The sequence below is a fragment of the Psammomys obesus genome, unplaced genomic scaffold (genome assembly GCF_907164565.1).
Source record: "Psammomys obesus unplaced genomic scaffold, mPsaObe1.curated_primary_1811, whole genome shotgun sequence".
Taxonomy (NCBI): domain Eukaryota; kingdom Metazoa; phylum Chordata; class Mammalia; order Rodentia; family Muridae; genus Psammomys; species Psammomys obesus.
The window spans coordinates 18844511-18869046 of NW_026596073.1; the positions used below are offsets into that span (position 1 = coordinate 18844511).

Consider the following 24536-nt stretch of genomic DNA (forward strand, 5'->3'; position numbering starts at 1 on the left):
AAGTACTATAGACTTGCCTACAGGCAAATTTTATGTAGACATTTTCTCAATTGTGAATGTCTTTTCTCAACTAACTATAATGTACATCAAGTTGACCAGGAACCAGCATAGTTAGAACAAGGCATATGGTAGCAAGAATTTTGAGGAAAACATTGTCATTGACTGAGAGGATATTATTGTCATAATAACTATAAACATATTTGGACCAAAGCATTATTATTTCTTAAAAAAATATATGAATAAAAAAATTATAAATAAGAAAAACAAAGACTACTTTATAGAGCACAATTAATTATGCATCTTATCATGGGAAATCCCTGTAGATTAATCCCTGGTGAATATATATATGTTTGAGGGCTAAGTCTAAATTATATCACATTTTGTTGATTTTCTTTTTATTTTAGTTGAAATATAAAACCCACTTTTCTATGAATTCCATTGTGAGTAGAATAATAGTTTTGCTTAGTTGTGTATTTAAATTTTTATTATCAGTTGTTTATTTAAAGTAAGGCTATTAGCAAGCTTTTTAAAATATCTACAGTGTTAAAAATAAAATTAACAAGCTGTAAATATATATATATGTGTGTGTGTGTGTGTGTGTGTGTGTGTGTGTCCTACTTAGTAAGTAAAATGCATGTAGAAAATCTTTCATGACTTCAAACAGACTTAACTCTAACTGACTAAGTTGGCCTGATCTTTGATCACCTCCCCCCAAGCAGGGAGCAGACTTATCAGGCCACAGAGGAAGACAGTGAAGCCACTCCTGATGAGACCTAATAGACTAGGATCAAAAGGAAGGAAAGGAAGACCTCCCCTATCAGTGTACTTGGGGAGGAGCATGCATGGAGAAGGGGGAGGGAGGAGGAAAGGAGTTATAGGAGGAATACAAAGTGAATAAAGTGTAATTAATAAAAATAATAATAATAAAAGAAAAACGTGGGTTTGAGGCTATGAGGCAAACTGTGCTCATAAACTGAAAACTAACATGAAGCTATGGGAGAATGTAATTATTCTTATTGTTAAAAAAAATTAACCTCACCTGTCATTTTCAGAGATACTTTTATAATAAAGCCTGAATGTCCTTGGCCAAGCTACAATAAACACAACTTCATAGGGCTCCATTTTACCTGTTGTTTTTGTAAATTAGCATCCCTCTGCCAGAGACATTTGCTTTTGAAAGGCTTATTCCCTTCCCTGTTTCAACTTCTGGTCCTTTCTGAGAAGTTTCTCAGGTTTCAAATCATCCTTCCTCTGGATTCATCTATTGGAAGAGCTGCTAGGACCCAGAGGGACAAGAGGATGCTGGGACCCTGTACTTCTCACCTGCTCTAGACTTGAAGTGTTTTCAGTTGGGTTCATATACTGCCTGCCCTTGTGTATGTAAAAAAATTCAGTTTCCACCAGTTTATTTTAGTGGTGGCTACACTCTGGGCCTCCTCACTATTTTCTGATTAATTTCACATCCTTCATCCCTGGTAGAATACAGGCCTACATGGAGTATCCATTGTATGGGGACTGGAGAAGTGGTTTAGCCAACCAAATCCCTGCCTTGCATGCATAAGGATTTGAATTTTATCCGTAGCACACCTGTGAAAACCAGGCATGGCTACAAGTGACAACTGCAATCTCAGTATTGGGAAGAAGAAATCAGAAAGACGCATGGAGCTTACTCGTCAGCCAGCTCAATATTTAAACACCAGTTTCAATGAGAGACGCACAGTCTCAAAGAGAAAGGAGACAAATAAGGAAGACGCCTGATACTGACTTCTGACCTTGACATACATGTATACACGAACCCCACACAACATACAAAATAAAATAAGACATTTGCGTACCCATTGCTTGAAATATTCAAGAAATTTCTTATTGCTTAGATCAACTCATACCTGACATAATAGATTTTTATAAAACAGATATTGAGGGGGGCTTGGATTTGGGTTTTGGAGACAGGGTTTCTCTGCCTTGGCTCTCCTGCACTCAGTTTGTAGACCAGGCTGGCCTCAAACTCACAGAGATCCATGTACCTCTGCCTTCTTGAATGCTGGGTTTACAGATATGTGCCACCACGCCCAACTAATATGTATTTATTTTTACATATTTCTAATATGTATTTATTTTTATTTTATATGCATTGGTGTTTTGCCTGTATGTTTATCTGTGTGAGAGTGTTGATCTCCTGGAACTAGGGAATTGAACTGAGGTCCTCTGCAAAAGCAGCCAGTGCTCTTCTTTTCCTTAAATTAATAATTTCTAAAGAGCCTTATTTCAATTTTAAACCTATATATACAATTTGTACATATAAATATATATGTAGTGCATACACTTTTTTATTTCTTTTTTTTTATTAATTACACTTTATTCATTTTGTATCCCCCCATAAGCCCCTCCCTCCTCCCCTGCCGATCCCACCCTCCCTCCCCTTTCTGCATCAGTAGAGGACAATGCAGCCACTTTTGATGAGAACTGATAGACTAAGATCAGAAAGAAGAGGAGAACCTCCCCTATCAGTGGACTTGGGGAGTGGCATGCGTGCATACACTTTTTTAATTTGATTTAATTCAAAGTAAATGATAAACCTATCACTCCAGCTAACTCTAGCATGCATATGCTAAAAATAGTTTCATATGGGACTTAATACAGCCACCATGCTCAGAGAATTTGATACATTTTAAAAATCTCTAGTAACCCCAATCATAACCTTTATGGATTCTACCATTATTGGTAGTGATGATGGCATTGACGGTGGTGAAGGTGACATCAGATTAACCCAAGATTCAATCAAGGATTGACTTCAGTAGCTATCTTGAGTTCTGCCAACTCCATCAGTGGCCTCCCATCTGTATCACTTTTGACATCCATCTGACTACACACCATGTCACTTGCTCTGTTGTAAGAAGCATTCCAACTTGGCTGAACCCATCCTTCTCTACTTTCTTCACTTATTTCCAAGACACCATCAAGTGCCTTTTTCCTCGCAGCAGCCCCACCATTCCTCATCGTTCTCCCACCTCTCTTTGACTCTTTCCCACTGCACCCCATTAATAATCTCAACTAGTCTCCTTGCAATATGCAGATGACTCCTATCTTCTATATCACTGGTTAATCACTCTCACTTAAATTTCAAACTCGTAGATTCAATTATTCTTTTCTTGGCCACAGAATTTCAGTAACTAATAAAGGGATTTTTCTCTTAATTTCAATAGGGAGAAGAGAGCTTCTTATTTTTCATTTGTATTTTGCTTTGTACTGATTCAAGGGTAAAAACAAAACAAATAAAACAAACAGAAAACCAAACTTCTCATGAGCCCATGAGATGGCACTGTAGGTTAAACCTCTGGCATTAAGCCAAAATACCTATTTTCAATCCTTGGAACCTACAAAGGGGAAAGAGGAGAACCAACTCCTACAAGGTGTCCTCTGTCCTTCACATATACACCTTCACACACACACACACACACACACATACACACACACACACACACACTCACACACAAATATGAAAATTTTTAAAAAGAAAACTTTTTATAACATGAGAAAACTCAATCTTCATTAAGAAATTAAACAAACATACACACACACACACACATATAATGTGATTCTAATTCAAATCTTTTTTTTTTTCTTCCTTTGAGTCAGTTTCTCTGTGTGATAGCCCTGGCTGTCCTGGACTCTGGAGATGATACTGACTTCAAACTTACCGAGATCTGCCTGCTTCTGCCTCCCAAGTGCTGGAATTAAAGACATGTGCCACCACACAGGGTCTTAATAAGTGAGGTTATTTTTAAATTATATAAGCATTGAAATTCATACAAAGGAATAAATGCCAAAATGGCATGAAAATGGAGACACAGCCTTTCTAAACAGTGTGCTCAACTTAAAATTCTAGAAACTTCAGGATCTTGACCCTTTACCATTAATCCATGCATCCTTCACACCCAGACCCAGAAGAGAAGACATTTGCATACAGGTCACACATCTGTTCCTCTGAGGACATTCCATGAGACAAAATAAATCTGCAGCCAATGCTCTTAACCCCTCACCGGTCAGTCCAGCCCACATGAAACACATCTTTTAACTCAATTCAATAGAGAAATTTCACATTGGGAAATACCATGGAAAGCATTATCACCTGCCAATTAATTCCACTTCCAGGAATGCTTACACAACAGCAAAAACCCGACAAGCTGTACACAAGAACTGTATTCCCATATGTCACTTAGACATGTTTTCAGGGAGAGTATTAGAATTCTTCAGCATTACTCTGCATCATACATCTGCAGTGTAAGTTTTCCCAGGAAGATCACTAGAAATGCATTCTTGCCAGCAAGTCCGTAGTTGTAAATCACTGTGGCCCACAACAAACATTCTGGGAAAGCAGTACTGCTGGACTCTATCTATGTACAAATGACAAAGGGCTCTTTGTTTCTCCTAAATTCTTGGAATGTAATTTCTACTTTTTCTTCTTTATCCATTTTACTATGTATATAAACTAGGAAACCATTTACAACTCAGTAGGAGGCAAAAACAAAACACAATCATCAACTTGTCACATGTTGTGTGGCATTGGAGCTCTTCCTAACAACTCAGATTAAGTCCTCTATAAGAATGTTTTATTATATAGTTTATTGAAAAATCAATACATTCTGGTCCCACAGCCATCCATTAAGTCACCTTCAATAGAGAAAGGAGCTTTTGGACTGTCTGATGGATGGAACCTAGTGTGTTCAAACAGAGAGTGCTTACTTGAAATGGGAGGAATGCAAAGCACCAACAACTTCTTAGTGGGCTGTGAGTATCTGATGGCAGTTACCTCATTCCATAAAGCAGATTAATTTCATTTTGAGGTCATTAAAATAGTTAACCATATGACAAATATCCAAGATTTTATAACCTTTTTCCAAACAATCTTTGCATCTCAACATGGATTAACAGTGTTTCTTACGTGAAGAAAATGAATAGGATAGAGTCTTAGTTGACATAGTAGTTATTATTACTATTATCAGTTAATAAAATCATAATATCATAATTTTACCTTGCAGTACATCCTTCCATAAGATTCTATTCCTGATGTAAGTTATGTCAATCCACTTAAAACACTTTTTATACTTCCAGTTCAATCCCTCTTCTGAGACTTACTTCTCAGGAAATAAATCCCAACAATAACCATTTCTCAGCACATACCTGAAGAATTTCTTAATATCTTCTGCTTTGATTGTCTTGAGAATATCTTGGTATAGCTGGTAGTCATTTGTTGCTGATGGTGAGACATCAGAAGGGCAATTCATGTGTGCATAATAACCTATTATAATTCCAAAAATAAATAGAATGGTGGCTGTGAAAAGTATTTTTAAAAGAGAGCAAAAGTTGCAGTGACTGCCCTTTGGTGCAGATCTTGTGTAGTGGGTAACATAGTCAGACTCTTCTTGAAGTCTCTGGAACCTTCCTTTGGGTGAAGTTGCTGGTTGAATGGAATCAAGATGGAGGTCTAAAGTCTCTGAGTGCCCCAAGTTCTGATTCTCAGCGTTGTCTGGTTGGAACTGGTCAAAGCCCGGCTCTTCCAGTTCCTTCTCCATATCCCACTCTAAGTCAAGGGCAGTGGCTTGAAGGTCATCATTGTCTAAGTACTGTGAGTGTCCTGTGGTTCTTAGATCTGCATTGACCTTCTGATAAGCCATCTTTTTGCCTATGAAAATGAAAGAAAATGGAAATTATACTACCTTAAAATAAATAGTTATTAAAATTAAAAGCAAAGAATAAAACATAAAACAAAAGAAGCCTATTTGTTGCAGAAAACATTAATGATTAATGTCTGGACACATGGCTCCTCCATGTGTAGCTCAAACATGAAGGTTCAGACTCAGCAAGAGAGCTGAACGTGATGATGCAAGCTTCTGTAATCCTAGCACTAGGTAGGCAGTCACAAAATCTCTGAGGCTTGCTGGACAGGTAATTTTGATAAATATGCATGTTCCTGTCTCAGTAAGAACAAGTAAGGATACCAGAAATTGACCTCTCCCCTTTGCATGCATGCACACGTGTGCATTTATATTCACCTCATTCGCATATGACACATATATGTACACTTCACTTTAGTAATTATAACCATTCCCCTACAGAAAACATTTAATCACTAATAATTTAATCTTACTTTGTCGTTAAATATAGAGGGGACGTAGAAATGAACAATAAAATTTGAAAGTATTTCATGGAAAGTCTATTTTAAAAGCTTTAAAACTACACATAAAAATACACAACCAATCTCTGTAGTTGTAGAGAGTGACGGGAGCACACAAAACTACATAATGTGTAAGAATGAAGCCAATTTTAACCACATTTAGATACAACTTTAAACAATTTAAAGACAGATGCAATGAAGCAATGACTTGATTTCTTTTTATTAATTTTTTATTAATTACACTTTATTCATTTTGTATCCCCCCATAAGCCCCTCCCTCCTCCCCTGCCAATCCCATCCTCCCTCCCCTTTCTGCATGCATGCCACTCCCCAAGTCCACTGATAGGGGAGGTTCTCCTCTTCTTTCTGATCTTAGTCTTAAGAGAAGGAAAGGATAAAAGACCTTGAGATGATTACCTACATTTGAGCTGGTTTGGAAAACAGAAAAACCAGTATCAATTCTATAGAACTGCAAGAAGTAAAATAAGGTGCATTTATACAATCCTGGGTGAAGAAAAGGGATGGGATTTTTTAAGCTGTCAAACAGAATGAAGGTTTTCCTAGAATGTATAACATGAACTGGCTTAGTTCAGTGAAATTTAAGTAAAAGTCAAGAATGGCATGTGTCCAAAGATCAAACGCTTTGCCAGTTTGGGAGGTCTTAGATTCATAACCTTGTATATGACAGATGGATGCTTCCCTCTCCTACAGTTTTGCATAACCAACCGTCTGTTGTGTCCGTTGTGTGCAGAGTGGCATTAGGCTATCGTGGCTAATTAGCTGTAAGTGCTCTCAGTTCTGTTAGCCGCCAGAGCGTCACAGTTGTAGAGTAGAAGTGTCCACACTATTTACACTTACACTTTGTGTAATCTCAGCTGGATGCTGAGGTCCTTTCCCATGCTCTATGACATTTCTAAATCTCCAGTAATTCTCTGGGAGGAGTAAAGCATAAAGCTCAACTGATAATTGATACGTTAATTCTTAATGATAGTCATTAACAATAACAAAGAAGAGAAAAAAACAGGACTTCATGAGAGAAGATAGCATTAGCCACAGAATTTTGACCTTTCATAGGTTAGCTAAAAGAAAGCCAAATAATAAAAGTGCTTGGAACTTTTAGGAATATTAGACATAACTTAGTATTCAATAATGAACAACAAATAATATAATTCTATTATTTTCATATACTACTTTATCAAGTAGAATTCATTCTTGTCCAGAACTGACCCCAGAATTTATCATTTGTGTCAGTCATTGGGAGAGGCAACAAAAGTAAAGAAGTATGGGGGTTTCTGTTCTCACAAGGGAAAAGAAACAATCAATCTTAAGAGACAGAGGAATACAAAAGAGAAAAGAACAAACATAATGTGCTGAGTTGTCCTAATAAAATCTATGGAGAAACACTTATTAGGATTTCTTATTATTATTTGTTAATATTTTTCCAAATTCTTCTTTTTTCTGTATGTCCATTTCCAGTATGTAAAATACAATTTATTTTTCTTCTTTATTATTATTATTATTAGTTACATTTTATTAACTCTGTATCCCAGCTGTATCCCGCTCCCTTATTCCCTCCCAGTCCCACCCTCGCTCCCTCGGCTCCTCCCTGCCCCTTTCCAAGTCCAGTGATTGGGGAGGACCTCCTCCCCTTTCATCTGACCCTGGTTTATCAGGTTATCTTCAGGACTGGCTGCAAAGTCCTCCTCTGTGGCCTAGCAGGACTGCTCCTCCCTTGGGGCGTGGGGAGGTCAAAGAGCCTGCCAATGAATTCCTGTCAGAGACAGTCCCTGTTCCCCTTACTAGGGAAAACCAATTGGTTACTGAGCTACCACGAGCTTTGTCCAAGTAAAGGTTCTAGGTGATATCCATACATGGTCCTTGATTGGAGAGACAGTTTCAGAAAAAAAACCCTGTGCCCAGATATATTTGGTCCTTGTGGAGCTCCTATCCTTTTCATTTCATGTAATGTATTTTGATTGTATTTACCCACCTATCCCAATGTTTTCTAAATCCACCCTACATTCCTCCTCACCCAACTTCATGTCCTTTGTCTATCTGTCTGTTTAAGTCCATAGAGTTCAATTCCTCTCAGGTGAAGAACATGGTTCTATCAAGGGTGAAGTCATGAATCCCTAAAGAAAATGGACTCACCCTTTCTCCGCAGCTTTCGATTGTTTAAGGAACTTCAGTTAGGGGTTGCCACCTTTCCAGATTCCATGCTAAGATCTTGTCTGGTTTGGACTTGTTTAGGTAGTATGCATTCCGTCACACTTGCTGTGCGTTCATATATGCAACTGTATTTACTTGTCCAGAAAACAGATATATTGCAATTACATACACCCTAAGGCGTTTGTACGTTGTATGCATGCTCTTCCTCCCTGATCTCTATGCCTTGGGGAAAGGTGGTTTGCTAGAACATTCCATTTAGGGCTGAACACTCTGCAGTTTTTTTAATTCTCTGCACTTTGACAAGTTGTGGGTCTCTATAACCGCCATCTACTGAACAGGACGCTCTGATGAGGGTTGAGAGATGCACTAATAAATGTGTGTAATGATAAGTCATTAAACTCATTTTAATATGATGTTAATTTGGGGAAATGAGAGTAGTGGGTTCCCCCTAGGACCTACGGCCTGGCTAGTCACAGGTTCTTAGCTCTAATTACTCTGCCAATTAGAGGTTCCACTGAGGTAACTCAGACCCTAAAAGACGAACTTCACTTGTTTTTCCTCATATGTGGATGTTAGCTCTGAATACTTAGGTATGTTTGTTTCTTTTGGAATACCCGTAGATGTCAGGAAAGACCACATGGGAAGGTCTTTCAGGGACAAGGAGATTCAGTGTGGTGCTATGAAGAGGAAAGTGGAGGATAATGGAGCTGGTAGGGTTAAATGGAGTAGAAGTGAAAGGAAATAGTAAAGAAAATATTTAGATGATGTAATAAACACTAAAGACCTCTCAGAACAGTCATATGGAAATTTACTACTACAGAAGCCATCTTTTTTCTCTCTCACACATACACTCACACAAATTTAAACAAAGTTACCCTATAACAAAGGCATACCATCTCTACTAGACACCAGAGCTTACCAAATACCAAACCCAATGCCAGAATTATTTCCTTTAAATAATTCCTCTGCATGTTAGCCAGAGAGGTCCTGCAGAAACGCAGATATTTTAGGTTACTGACAGTACTCGTGGTTATCCTCTGCAACTGGACAGAAGCCCTTACTGTTAAAGACATGATACACGTGGGTCACAGATCAATAGTAATCATTAAAGAATATACATTCTTATGGTGAAAAATTACTTAGGAGTACTTGCTGCTCTCTCAGAGGACACAAGTTCAGTTCCGAGAACCCACACTGTGTATAACACCTATTTTAGTGGATCTCACACCTTCTTCTTACCTCCATAGATACCAGGCATAGACAAGCTGCATAGACAAACATGCAAGAAAACAGTCATATGCAAAAAAAGTAAAAAATAAATAAATCTTTAAAAACTTAAAAATTTAATTTTTTGGTATTTTTGTTTTGTTTTATTTTAATTTGCTTTTGGTAGTTTTACCAAAAGGAAGGAATGTGAAGCAAGGATCAAGGGAGGGGAAATATTGCAAAGGCTGAAACAGCATGAGCATAGTTCTTTTGGAACTCTTAGAATGATATGCTAGCCAGGGATGAGTCGCATGCTAATACTGATACTAAGACATAGCTAAGAAAGAAAGCACTGGGGAAAAAAGATCAGGATTTCTCTGTAGCCTGCAACTGCTGTCTATGTGGGGAACATGGCATGAATGCAAACGCTAACCTTATCTAGTACACCCAGGACTCCCCCATGAGTGAGCCTGACAACAGCATGAACCTAAACAATTCTATTGCAACCCAAGGCTCACATCACAGCTGTGGAGCAAGCATGGCAACAGCATGAACCTGAGCTCATCCGCTGCTTGTAGATTAGATCACGAGAAATAGAAGCAACGTTTCTAGATTTAGAAGTTAAAAATAATAAATGTAAAAGGTTGCAGACATAAATTAATAAACTATACAATCTTGCATAAATATAAAATTATGTCATATGGTGAAATAATTGGGGAAGCCCATAAAATAGCCGTACATATATACTATAGTTTGGTTTGTTAATTTACTTGCTATACATTTAGTCCACACTATGGTATGAATGGGAAGCATTCCCCATAGACATGCAGAACCTTTTCATGTCTACATCATGGAACATTTTACATATGTGGCCAAACCAGCAGCCACAGAATGTGGACATGGAATTGGAAGATTATAGCCCTGCCTCATTGCCGCTCTCACTTTTTACTCCCGAGCTGCAGAGATGTAAAGAGTCATGCAGCAAACCCTACTGCCACAGAGACCCTAGCGGCAAGACTTCCCCATTTGATAAATTATATGTCCTTGAACAATGAACTAAAATAAATCATTCTCCCTTTAAGTTGTTTCTTGTCATGTATTTGATCATAGCGATGACAGAAGAAACTAATAAAGTCTATATATCAAAACAGAAACATGATATATTGACCATTATCATGCAGTTGTTATTTGGTAGACTTTAGAACATCAGGAATGATTTCATGTACTATTTTTTCTTTCTCTCACTTTGTCACTCTTGACTCCTTTCCAATATAATTTTTCCCAAGCAATTGAAGAAAGCCTAACATTTGCATAAAGTTGGTTGGTTTTGTTTATTTCCTTTGTGGCTGTGCGCTTACTTTCTGTTTTTATTATATTAGAATAAGCAGATAATGACATCAGGTTAGTGACTTTTTTGGCATATTAAGTTATGTTTAAGAGATAGAGGAAGAAACCAAACAATATTTTGTGTAAATGAAATTTTTAACAGAGTATACTATGTAGTCTGAAAATTCCAAAGACAGGTTAATGAAGGATCGGCTTACTCTGACATACTATAGAGAGTGAGCCAGAGTCCTAAACTGAATTCTTCATTCATACACCGTAAGTTGACATTCAAGAACAAAATTTTTAAAATGACTTGCGATTTTGTTTAAAAAAGACTACACATTAGGTGATGCAGTTATTATTAATATCCCACAAGCCAATTTCTTTAACGTACTCTGCAAACTGTAATTTCGTATCACAAAGGAAATAGTTCTCTTATTTTCAGTTAAATGTGTCAATAAATTGCTACCATCTTGGCATGGCAGGAGATTCAGTGTATTTCCTTATGGCATTTTCATACTCAGTCTTGCTGACATGCGTCTCTTCCTTCCCTTAGCTCCCCGATGCCCATCCTCACTCTCTCCCTTCCAGTCCCAATATTTTCCTTTCCACTTCCAGCTCATGTGTGTTGTATGCCCCTTCATGCTCTCCCTCCAATCCGATTTTTGTATTTTCTCTGTAAATAATTATATGCTTCATAAGGACAGTTTCTTTCAAGTATATCATGTACTTTGATCTAGTACAAAGTACATGGCCTCACTCTTTTTTACTGTCCCACAATATTTTTAAAATTTAGATCCTATACAATTGATGAATTTACTCATCAATTGTCTCAAAGAAATTATCTAGATTTTCTCCCATTTTACTAAATAAAAATCTCCCTCTGTTCTCTCCCTCCACCTCTCTCATTTTTTTTTAGTATTGAATGTAAAACATGGCTTATTTCACAGAAGACTTGGCACATGAGAGCTAAGACAAAATTGTGAGAATTTTAATTCTGACCTTTAATATAAACATTGAAAGTCATCTCTCTATGAATCATTTAAAAACAAATTGCAAGGTTGAGAGCAAGTTTTCATCTCTAGCAGACAATAGGTACTCCATCACATGCAGACCAGCAATTTAACGCTTTTCAAGCATCAGGCACAGCCATCAATTAGGGTGTAATGCAGATACAGATATTAACTCCTCACCATGATGGATCTCTGCCTGACATCCCTACTACCACTTTTAGACTCATTACACGCTAATAATTTCTCAGCAAGATCTATGTTCAAATGGAGATCACTACCTGGGTCAAGGAATGGTGAACTCATTTGATATCATAAACAGCAGAAACACTTCTAGGGAATTGCTGAGAAAATGAATACGTGACAGCATATATAATGGAAGGCTTTAATTCTTTTCCTGGAAAAAAATAATTATATTTACATATATGCACACATATGTAAATATACATATATATTATATAAATATATAATATATAACAAATATATTTATTATATAATATATAGTATGTATGATATTATATATAATATTTATATTATATATTATATATTTATAAATAATATAAATATATAATATAAAATATACATATTTAATATATGTATCTATTATATTGATTTCATACATCATCTATAAATATAAGCCAAAATATACATATATATTAAATTTATTAGTTCATTTTAAATTTTTTCTATTTTTATATAAAATATAGATTTATTATAAAATACAACATCTATGTATTTTCTCTAGCAGTTTATTTCCATTTATTACAATTCAGTGAAACAAATAAAAACAAAATTGACTAGTAAACTCTGAATAACTAAAATTTAGAAAATATGTGCTTTTTTAAGGAAACTTAAATGATTTCTTTCATCCCAAAAGATGCAGTTCTCTTTAAAATTAAAATACCTACTAATACTGAATAAAATAGAAATTTTGTATTATGAAGACAAACTGTAGATATGTGTTATATATGATCATAATTGCTACTTAAACTTCTTATGTTTATATTACAGAAGCATGTGATTCACTTAACTGTCATATCACTTTAATGAGTTAAAAATAACGCAAACACGCAGGATGATCTTTTCTAGATCCTGCCATTTGCCTGCAAATTTCATGATTTCCTTGTTTTTAGTTGCTGAGTAGTATTCCTTTGTGTAAATGTACCACAATTTCTGTATCCATTCCTCCGTTGATGGACATCTGGATTGTTTCAAGGTTCTGGCTATTACGAATAAAGCTGCTACAAACATGTTTGAGCAAATATCTTTGTTGTGTACTTGAGCATCTTTTGATATATGCCTAGGAATGGTATAGCTGCATCTTGAGGAAGCGCTAATCCTAATTGTCTGAGAAAAGTTCATCCTGAGTGAAGTATCCCACATGGTATATACTCACTCATAAGTGGGTACTAGACCTATAAGATAGGATAAACATACTAAAATCTCTACACCTAAAGAAGATAAACAAGAAAGAGGACCCGAGGTAAAATGATCAATCCTCACTTAGAAAGACAAATGGGATGGACATTGGAAGTAGGAGAAAACAGGACAGGAAACTACCACAGAGGGCCTCTGAAAGACTCTACCTAGCAGTGTATCAAAGCAGATACTGAGACTCATAACCAAACCTTGAGCAGAGTGCAGGGAGTCATATAAAAGAAGGAAGAGTTAGTGTGACCTGGTTGGCAGGAGCTCCACAAGGACCAAATATATCTGGGCACAGGGGTCTTTTCTGAGACTGTATCTCCAACCAAAGACCATGTATGGAAAGAACCTAGAACCCCTGCTTGGATGTAGCCCATGGCAGCTCAGTATCCAAGTGGGTTACCCTAGTAAGAGGAACAGGGACTATTTCTGACATGAACTCAATGGCTGGCTCTTTGACCTTCCCCTCCCAAAGGGAGGACCAGCCTTGCTAGGCCACAGAGGAGATTACTGCTAGTTCTGAAGATGCCTGATAAGCTAGGGTCAGATTGGAGAGGAGGAGGTCCTCCCCTATCAATGGACTTGGATAGGAGCAGGGAGAGATGAGGATTGGGAGGAAATGGAGGGGGGCTGCAGCTGTGATACAAATTTAATAAACTGTAACTAATATTAAAAAATACACAAATAAAAAACAATGCAAACATAAGACTTCAAAATATGCCACCACATGCCCTAGTTTGCTTTTCTTTCTTTCTTTCTTTTTTTTTTTTTTTTTTTTTTTTTTTTTTTTGCTGGGCGAAAGACCATGACCAATAGCAACTTGGGAGGAAAAGGGTTTATTTTGCTCACAAACACATCCTGATCACATTCCAGCAATGTGTGAAGCCTTAGCAGTAGATCAAACTGCGCAGCAACTTGGAGGCAGGAACTGATGCACAGGCCATGGGGAGGTGCTATTTGATTTCCCTGTCTTACTCAGCCTGCTTTTTTTTTTTTTTAATATAACCAAGCACAAAGGGTTGGAGCTGAAAGACAGTGGGCTGGGAAGGTGTTCCCACATCAATCATTCATTAATCAGGAAAATGTCCCACATTCCTGCCTACAGGTCAATCTTATGTAAGTATTTTCTCACTTGAAGTTCCTTCTTCCCACTTCCCAGATAATTCAGGCTTGTATCATGTTGGGGGGGGGGAAGAAATAGTTAACACAGCATTTAAATATCTCTGGGGAAAAATGAGGTATGGTGTAGATAAAATCATAGAATTTGTCATATTTCTTCTAGCAGAAATAAAAGTGTGCATACTTCCTAGAGTATGAAATTTGACCACGCTTTTCAAAAATCTATTTATGAAAAAGATACGTTGTTTTGATTTCAACAAATCTTATTTATGTGGATAAGATCTCCTCAGATTAACAGTTTTCAAAATTCAGATGATAGAAACGTTTCTTTTACATACACTTATACTACCGTAGGAAAAATACAAAGATATGTTGAATTAAAAAAATATTTCTCAGGTGAATATATGCTCAGGTCAATAAAGTACATTTGCAGAGCTAGAAATATGACTAAGTGGGTAAAATGTTTCCATGCAAGTACAAGTACCTGTATTCAGATACCTAGCACCAGATGGGGTACAGAATCTCTGCAACCCCCGCCCTTGGGAGGCTGAGACACAAGAATACGCTAGCTAGTCATCCTTAGTATATTAATGAAATCCAGGCTCTGCAACAGGCAGAATATCACAAAATAATGGGGAAGACAATGTAGGAAGAGATCTGGCATCTACTTCTAACTTCCATAATTTTATAGATATGCACTTGAATACACATGTGCATACAAATAAATAAACATGTGTATATACTATATACACATCCACAAACATGTATGCATAAGGAGTTTCATACACATAACATAATGTATTTAAAAATAACTCCATTCTTCTGAATGTTATTTCTCTCACATTCTTATTGTTTGAAACCAGGAAAATTACATAGACATAAAAACGCCTAGTAATAAGTCAGAATTTTTCAAGTGTAAAATATAATCTCTTGCCGCTTTAGATCTATCTTAACATAGTGGCTATTGAAACATTGAGGTAGTAAATAATGTTTTAAAACATTTAGACAATAAGATCTACATCACTTGTTCTGTCTACTTGGGGATATGAGCTGAGTATTCACTCATTAAATAATCACAAAGAGAAAGTTAATATCTTAAAGATTTGCTTTTAGCTGTTTCTGAATGCCTCTCTGGAAGAGGAGAGGAGAATGATTGGATTCCCTAGAGCAGGACTTCCAGGTTACTGTGTTAGGAACCGAACCCAGAACTCAGAGTCTCTGAAACACAGGGAGCGTCTTAACTACTGACCTAGCCCCAGCCTACCGCACAGAATTCACTGTGTTAAGTGTTCCTCCTCTATGCATTTTAAAACTATCAGTTCATGACATGTATACCAAGACAACTTCAATCAAATGTTAGATGCACCACGTAGGACAACTTTTCACTATGGGTAAATTGCATACATTTAAAACATAAGGAGCCATATACATCATATTTACAGTTAAAAATAAACAAGGTATGTTTATAATACAAAGAATAGAGTCTAAATTTCTACATTTGATTTACTAACAGTCAATATATAAATTTTATAATGTCAAAGAATAAAGAAAAACCTCGACAAAATGGCATTAAAATTCAGCCTTAATTAAAATGAAACTTGACCAGGTATTTTAGGTTTTATTAACAAGGACCTAGATATAATGAAGGATAGGGACATATTCTCAAGTACTCTGGAGTAGGAAACACTTTCTTAACCAGTAGTATGGCCCAGATAGGCAAGGGAGATGTTTGGCTAATGCTTTATAATAATTATCATACTTTACTTCTAGCAACCAGCTCGAAATCTTGCTACAGAGGTGAGTTTATCTTTAATCTCTACAGAAAAAAATTACTTTAAAAAAGAAAAGGATATAATAATACTTAGGTAATGTTAAATATTTTCCTTTGATATTTCCAGGAATTAGCAATATATAATTATAAAAATACCGCATGTATTTATCTATATACTCAGTGTGTCCATCATTACATATTATGCTGTATTTACAATAGCTTGTTAAATATGACTGACTTGATTCACAGACTTTGATGTTTCTAACAGTATTTTATCTCAATATAAAAGATACTGTCTTATTGGAACTAGAATGACATTTCAAGCTTTCTTTTTTGTAAAAGGTATTTTACAAGTAAAATAAATACATGGCTTTACTAGACTGATTTTAAAACATGAGGTACACTCTCAATTTTCTATGACAGTTCTGTGATATAATCTTTAAGTTCAGTGAGAGAGTATTGATACAGTGTTTCCTGGAGCTTTGAATGCCAACTAGTCCACTGGTTTGAGAAGACTGATTTGAGGAAAGGGCATACCATACCTCTTCAGGCACTAAGAATTCAGATGCTAGGACAGTGAATTGATCGGAACTCCAGAATTTCAACTTAAGAACTGAGGTATATTGATAGTGGCTTCTGGGGAAGATCACTGGTTCTCTAGTTTTCATTCCTAGTAAATGGCTCCACATATGAGACTTACTACTTAGTTAAGTGAAATATAATTCTTTAAAGGACAGTAAGTTTGGAGAGGACCTTTCTGAAGATTTAGTTAGAGTTAAAAGAGGGAAACAGCAAGGGTGTATGATTATATTTTATTATATGAATGTATGACTTTCTCAAAGAAATAATAAAATTATTGTTAAAACAATATTTTGTAGAAGAATATTTTGTATTATTTCCTGTGTTTTAATAGTAAATTTTCTTATTAAGGTAGTTTATTTTTCATTTAATTTTAAAGTTAACATTCAAAGTAATGATTTACATTTTATTTTTCTCCAACCCATATGTCTACATGCTGTTCTTTCCTCTTTCTTTTCCCATTTCTCTTGATCCTTCCTGCTCATTCCCTTCTTCCCGCTAAAGAGTCTTTTCCCCTTTCTCCTTTAATGCTATCTGTAAATTGCCTTCTTTTATCATAAGAGCCATTGTTCCTGTAGGCTAAAACCCTAAGACACAAATTTATCAGTTTCTACTGATTTTATACAAATAAAGTCCATGTTTATGATATGAATTTTTGTTATTGAAATTCTTATGATTTCAACTCCAGAGAATGATAAGATAAAGCTATAAAAACAGTAATTCAGAAAATGTTTTCTGGTTTAATTTCTCACTACAATGGGACCACTACTTTTGTGGTCTTGTCACATGGCTTTAACAACAGCCTCCATCTCTGTAAATGTACTGAGTCCTTATTTAATTGTTCTCCTCTATGTCAACTTAATAAAAGAAGTGCTTTACTATTTGGATAAATGGTGTGTAAAGTAAAAGGAAATTATTTTCTTTGTTTTATGTTTTAGAAAAAATAATCAATATGGGTAATAATAACTAAATTTAGGGAGACAAGATAATTAAGCTGGAGAGAATACAACTAAAACTTTGAGTTACCCTTCTTCCTGCTTAATGGTATGTGAAAGAATGCTTACAGGATGTCACAGGCTGTAAATTGAAATGTAGACAAAACCATTGTAAACAAAATTGTTTGGTGTAATATGGCTGGTCTGTGCATATTTGCTTTAGACTGCTTACATATGTATGACAATCTGCCAGTTTCCTGGGGGCACACTTCATCTGAGGCATGAATGCACTGCAGTTTGTTCAACATAGCCTAACTGAGGGGGAACTGAACCTACTACCCTGTGTGTTAGGAAAGGGCTTTTGTTTTTGTTTTTCATATCTGAAGGACATAACTCAAATTAGGAATGGGCAAAAATAAAATTCATTAAAAGGAACAAAAGCAATATAAAATACCTTTTACAGGGTCTTTAATGAGCAGTGTCAACATTAGTAATAATTATAGTTTCTATCCTGTGACTTTCACTCAAGAAGATCACAAACTCTCTTACTTTAGGACTGTGTAAACAGCTCTTATCTCTGCCATGGATTCCTTTTCCCAGTCTTTTAGGGGATGATTCCACATTGCAAGCACTGAGGAACTAAAAATGTCTTCTTTTTATATTTATTTATTTCTTATTTGCCTGTCATAGTTTCTTTCACATCCTGTTATCTAGAGTGCTTTAATTCTCCAGAATTTAAGTCCATGGTGCCTTTAGTGATCTATCTGCTTTATGCTAAAATGTGCATATATGAGCCAAATATAACTACAAAATCAGGGAATAAAGGAAAGGGGAGGATCCTAATATTTTCTTAGACAAAGCCATTGTAATTGGATGTTAGGTAGCTGCAGTCTTCAAGTTTATTCACTTTGTATCCCACCTGTAGCCCCCTCCTTCATCTCCTCCCAATGCCACCCTCCCTCCCTCTTCTCCAGCCATGTACCTCCCTCAGTACACTGCTAGGGGAGGTCCTCCTCCCATTTCATCTGATCCTAGTCTATAAGGTCTCATCAGGATTGTCTGCATTGTCTTCTTCTGTAAGGCTGCACTCCCCTCAGGGTGAGGTGATCAAAGACCTAGCCACTGAGTTCATGTCAGAGACAGCCCCTATTCCTCTTACTAGGAAACCCACTAGAACTCTGCAATACTGTGGGCTACATATGTGCAGGGGTTCTAGGTTATCTCTATGAATGGCCCTTGGTTGGAGTATCAGTCTCAAAAAACACCCCTGTGTCCAGATGTTTTTTTGTTTTGTTTTGTTTTGTTTTTGTTGTTGTTGTTCTGTTGCTCTCCTTGTAGAGCTCTGCCCTTTCCAGGTCTGGGACAGGAGCCTACAACAGAGGGTCCCTGAAAGACTCTACCCTGCAGGGTGTCAAACAGATGCTGAGACTCGTAGCCAAAGTTTGGGCATAGTGCAGGGAATATAATGAAAGAAGGGGGAGATAGAAAGATGAAGTGTTTTTTATTATTTTTTTAAATTTTTATTAATTACAATTTATTCACTTTGTATCCCAGCTGCAGCCCTCACCCTTATCACCTCCCAATTCCACCCACCCTCCCTCTTCTTCTCCTATGCCCCTCCTTCAGTCAAATGATAAGGGAGGTTTTCCTCCTCTTCCATCTCACCTTAGTTTATCAGGTCTCATCAGGACTGGCATATTTTTCTTCCTCTGTGGACTGGTAAGCCTGCTTTCCTCCTCAGGGGGAGGTGATCAAAGAGCCAGCCAATGAGTTCATGTCAGAGACAGTCCCTGCTCTTATTATTGGGGAACCCTCTTGGACACTGAGCTGCCATGGGCTACATCTGTACAGGGGTTCTAGGTTACCTCCATGCATGGTCCTTGTTTGCAGTATCAGGTTTATTTATTTATTTATCTATTTATTTATTTATTTATTTATTTATTTAATTTTCTTCTGATATACCTCACTCAAGATGATCTTTTCTAGATTCCACCATTTGCCTGAAAATTTCATGATTTCCTTGTTTTTAATAGTTGAGTATATTTCATTGTGTAAATGTACCAAAATTTCTGTATCCATTCCTCAGTTGAGGAACATCTGGGTTGTTTCCAGATTCTGCCTATTACGAATAAAGCTGCTATGAACATGGCTGACCAAATGTCCTTGTTGTATACTTGAGCCTTTTTTGGGTATATGCCTAGGAGTGGTATAGCTGGATCTTGAGGTAGTACTATTCCTTATTGTCTGAGAAAGCTCCAGATTTATTTCGAAGTGGTTCTACCAGTTTACATTCCCACCTGTAGTGGAGTAGGGTTCCCCTTTCTCCACAGCCTCTCCAGCATGTTTTGTCACTTGAGTTGTTGATCTTAGCCATTCTGATGGGTGTAAGGTGAAATCTCAGCATCATTTTGATTTGAATTTCCCTGATGACCAAGGATATTGATCATTTCTTTAAGTGTTTCTCTGCTATTTGGTATTCCTCTATTGAGAATTTTCTGTTTAGCTCTGTTCCCCACTTTTAAATTGGATTACTTGGTTTGTTGGTGTTTAACTTCTTAAGTTATTTATATATTCTGGATATTAGCCCTCTGTCAGAGATAGGATTGGTGCAGATCCTTTCCCATTATGTAGGCTGTCGTTTTGTTCTGATGACTGTGTCCTTTGCATTATAGAAGCTTTTCAGTTTCATGAGCTCCTATTTATTGACTGTTGCTCTTAGAACCTGTGCTGTTAGTGTTCTGTTCAGGAAGTTGTCTCTTGTATCAATGAGTTCAAGGATTTTCCTCACTTTTTCTTCTAACAAGTTTAGTGTGTCCACTTTTCTATTGAGATCTTTTATTCACTTGGACTTTAGTTTTGTGCAGGTGATAAGTATGAATCTATTTGCATCTTTCTACATGTAGACATCCAATTAGTCCAGCACCATTTGTTGAAGATGCCATATTTATTCCATTGTATGGTTTTGGCATCTTTGTTAAAAATCAGGTGTCCATAAGTGTGAGGGTTTATCTGTCAATCTTCTATTTAATTCTGTTGATCCACCATTGAGTTTCTATGCTATGATGAAGTGTTTTTTAAAGAACTCTCTAAGCAGGGATAGAGAGATGGCTAAATAAAGGTGATTGCTAACAACCTGAGAACCTTATTTCCAGGTCCTAGATTTGAAGAGGAGAGAATTAACTCTTTAAAATTGTCTCCTGACCATTATGGGACAATGTGACATGTGTATGAATAAGTGTGCATGCTTTCACCCACAAAAAAGTAAACAATAAAAACCAATTATCTAACCAAACTAAAGAGAAAGCAAACCACCCTCAATTCTGTTAATTATTTTTTTCTATTCTGTCATGTCTAGAAAGATGCAAATATCTCATGTCAAGTGAAGATGTTTTTCAATATTTTCTTCTATGTCTAACACTGCTATAAAATATAATACCAAGAAAATTAACATTTCAGATTGTATAAAATGTCGGTTCTCTCTGTGACCTTTCTTTAAGTATAGTAAAGCAATAGTTGTTAAACTTACAATAAAATGTGTTTGCGTTTAAAAACTGAAAAAATACTGTAACCATATATTATAACATCTGCTTCACAGTTTATATGAGAAACTAATTTTAATCATAAATTTATTATGTGAAGACTATTATTTGGGAATAAATTAAAACTATTAAATGGTTTATTAAAATGTGTATCAACCATGTGTCACATTATATTTATGGACGGGATAATGAAATCTCTTGAATGGAGTATTTAGTAATAGTGATATAAAATTATATGTCAGACAAAGGCATGAAAATACGATAGTAACAAAAGCATTAAACATAAAACACTTAAAAGAATTTCTATATAACTGTCACCATTAAAAATGCAGATTATAGCAGAAAAACTAAAAAATTCACCTAGAACCTAAATTTAAAAATACAAGGAGTACTACCTAACTAACCACGAGTTAGTTTTAGCTTCTTTTCCATTCAATCCCACAATGCATCTTTTAAGGAAAACATTTTTTACATCCTATCACCCTTTCTATTCTTGCTGATTTTACTATAGTTGCCTCAGAGACCCACTGGGAAATAATACCTGACTAAGTAAAGTTAATTTCATTTTCCTCAAAGATAACACACATTATATGATTTAAACAATGAAGAACCAGTTTGTTTTAAGTTATTAACTGAACCAGATGATATTTTCTCTAATATCACATACATATCAAATCTTGAATCTTTTCAAGTCGCGGTTAAGCTTATCTTTATCCTTAACCTGGTCCTTTGGAGTTGCAGTCTTTGACACTGTAAGAAACTAATGGTCTTTCTCCAAATGTTTCTATGTAAACTCCCTACATTTATAGAAACTATTTAAAATTCTTGTCCCATCACTTTCCGCACAAATGTGACCTCTATAACATAATCAAACCTAATAATTACATCCAAACTATGTTTTAAAGAAATATTTCTGCACATATCTCCAAAAGGGTTTTCTCTATAAAGATCCAACTCTGTGAGTCAAGAGCTCAAAGTACCTTGTTGAAGGTAGAAAGTATAATAAAGGTGAGCTGCTAAGCCCTCTATTCTGAACAAAGTATTAGACATGGAAAAACACTGGATCTTCAGACTAGACCAGCCCCTAGCTGTTTATCACATAGTAACTTACAGTTCACACCACATGGAACAGAAGAACAGGGCTTCTGAGTTTTGCTGAAGTTTCTGTGTGAAGAATGAGTTGTAACAAGATGGTTGCTGGTGGTCAAGGTGCCTGCTTTAGGGATATTTGTTCTTCAACAAAACACCACATATGCTTTGTGGCCAAGACAAACCTCACTGTATAATTTGTTTAATATCCTACAAAGTATGAGCTGTATGAGCTTCTACTTGAAGAACTTGTCTAGCTTGTACAAGGCCCTAGTTTGGTCCCCAGAATACATCACACTTACACAAACACACACACACACACACACACACACACTTTTCTCTGGATTGTTTTTACTCTACATGAATAAGAAGTTATACAGAATCCTCTTCTGTGAATCCTCTTTGTGATAGGGTGTCTTCTTCTTTTTCCTACTTTCAAACTTTTTTAAAAAAATTTTTTTAGTAATTACATTTTATTCACTTTGTATCTCCCCTGTAGCTCCCTCCCTCCTACCATATCAATCCCTCCCTTCTTCCCCCTTCTCCATGCTAGTCCCTCCCCACTGTGAGTTCTTCTTTTCCTTCCTTCTGATCCTAGTTTATTAGGTCTTACCAGGAGTGGCTGCATTGTCTTCCTCTGTGGCCTGATAAGGCTGCTCCCCCCCTCAGGGGAAGGTGATCAAAGAGCAGGCCATGTCAGAGACAGTCCCTGTTCCCATTACTATGGAACCCACTTGAACACTGAGCTGCCATGGGCTACATATGTGCAGTGGTTCTAGGTTATCTCCATGCATGGTACTTAGTTGGATTATCAGTCTCATGAAAGACACCTGTGCTCAGATTTTTTGGTTCTGTTGCTCTCCTTGTGGAACTCCTGTCCTCTCCAGATTTTACTATTTCCCACTTCTTTCATAAGATTCCCTGCACTCTGTCCAAAGGTTGTCCATAAGCCTCAGCATCTGCTTTGATAGTCTGCAGGGCAGAGCCTTTCAGAGGCCCACTGTGGCAGGCTCCTAACTTGTTCCCTGTTTTCTCCTTCTTCTGTTGTCCATCTTCTTTGCCTTTCTGGATGGGGACTGAGCATTTTAGCCAGAGTCCTCCCACTTGATTAGTTTCTTTAGGTGTACAGATTTTAGTAGGTTTAACCTATATTATATATCTATATGAATGAGTATATACCATGTGTGTCTTTCTGCATCTGGGATAGCTCTTTTCCAGTTCCCACCATTTACCTGCAAATTTCATGATTTCCTTGTTTTTTATTGCTGAGTAATATTCCATTGTGTAGATGTACCCCAATTTCTATATCTATTTCTCATTTGATGAGTATCTAGGTTGTTTCCAGGTTCTGGCTATTACAGATAAAGCTGCTACAAACATGGTTGAGCAAATGTCCTTATTGTATACTTGAGCCTCTTTTGGATATATGCCTAGAAGTGGTGTAGTGGGATCTTGAGGAAGCGCTATTCCTAATTGTCTGAGAAAGCGCCAGAATGACTTCTAGAGTGGTTGTACAAGTTTATATTCCCACCAGCAGTGGAAGAGGGTTCTCCTTTCTCCACAACCTCTCCAGCATGTGTTGTCCCTTGAGCCAGCTTTCCCTCAGGCTTATGTTTACTGGACTGTAGTTAATTTATTTAGCCATTTCAAACATGTAACTTAGCACAACATCCAGTAACTTGCACTTGTTTAGCAAATATTAAATTGCAAATAACTTCGGCATCTTAAAAAGACCAGATAACTTATGGTCATATAATTGTTTTGCCAGCATTATGCCTGTAATAATTAATTTAGCTATTCAGATTCCCACAGAAGCTAGTTATATCTAGTCTATGTACTTTTAATAGTTACTTAATGACTTTGCTGGTCTTTTTGTGGAGTTTAACTGAGTACCATGGAGCCTCACAGACACTGAACAACCAACCAAAAAGCTTGCATTGACTGGACCAATGTCCCCTACACATATGTAGTTGATAGCAGCTTGGTCTTCTTCATCAGGGTCCCCTAACAATTGGAGCAGAGGCTGTCTCTGATATAGACTTTTTTTCCAGATTTTGGATCACTTTCCCCTACCTGGGCTGCCTTGTTGGGCTTCAGTGGGAGAGCACTTAGTCCTGATGAGAAGGGATATGTCTGGGTGGGTTGGTAGGAGCAAGGTGGGAAGGTCAGACCTGGAGGAGAGTAGGGAGGGGA

General features: G+C 36.6%; 1 protein-coding gene across 1 annotated transcript in view; it reads right to left on the bottom strand.

The window, feature by feature from the left end:
- Positions 1-24536, bottom strand: part of Naaladl2 (N-acetylated alpha-linked acidic dipeptidase like 2) — a 977666-nt gene that overhangs the window by 745924 nt on the left and 207206 nt on the right. Inside the window, exon 2 of the mRNA XM_055626106.1 lies at positions 5182-5683. Coding sequence (XP_055482081.1) covers positions 5182-5683 — 502 coding nt within the window. The remainder of the gene's footprint in view (positions 1-5181; positions 5684-24536) is intronic.